The 600-nt window shown below is 36.8% G+C and overlaps 1 protein-coding gene across 1 annotated transcript in view; it reads right to left on the reverse strand.

Moving 5' to 3' along the window:
• The window catches only part of CAST (calpastatin), a gene marked incomplete at both ends in the record, with an annotated part of 13038 nt that extends 12913 nt beyond the window's left edge, over positions 1-125 (reverse strand). The window contains one exon of the mRNA XM_010172574.1: positions 46-125. Coding sequence (XP_010170876.1) covers positions 46-125 — 80 coding nt within the window. The remainder of the gene's footprint in view (positions 1-45) is intronic.
• Between the last annotated feature and the right edge of the window lie 475 nt (positions 126-600).

Genomic DNA, 600 nt, shown 5'->3' on the forward strand with positions numbered 1-600 from the left:
ATGCAGTGTCCTATTTACAAAGCAACGGAAGGATGAGAAACTTACCAACTCCGGCGTCAACCTGTATTCTGGAGGTATCGTATCATCACGTTCTCCAGCCTTTTCTTCTTTTTTCTCTTTAGCTTTTGTCTTAAAAAGAAAGAACAAAACAAAAACTCATGCAGAGAAGCTAAAACAGAAACTCAAAGGACACTCAACTTCACTATCAAGATGCTTCAGCCTAATGTTTGAAGAAATATTGCATCAGATAAAGTTATTCCATATATCAAGACATTAAAATGCCTCAATTTATTCCTATCAAATTTCTGTGGTAAAATCAGCATGGTTTAAGAATCAACGCCATATGTGAATATGACTCTATTGTTTTAATAATAAAAAATTTCAGACGCTATTCAGAGCTGTAACTTTATGGCAGGTACTTTCAGAATTTCTGGGGTGTACAACGTCCTCAGGTTTCCATGGATTTCATCCCTCTGATTACACAAGCCTTAATTCCGTATCTTTTTCCATCACTCCTACTGAAACACAGCTTTTAATTCTCTGGAACTCCTTCATGAAGCAACACGTCCGCTAAAGTATCTGAAGGACCTGTCAGAATCT

Source organism: Antrostomus carolinensis, unplaced genomic scaffold (assembly GCF_000700745.2).
Source record: "Antrostomus carolinensis isolate BGI_N321 unplaced genomic scaffold, ASM70074v2 scaffold10827, whole genome shotgun sequence".
Taxonomy (NCBI): domain Eukaryota; kingdom Metazoa; phylum Chordata; class Aves; order Caprimulgiformes; family Caprimulgidae; genus Antrostomus; species Antrostomus carolinensis.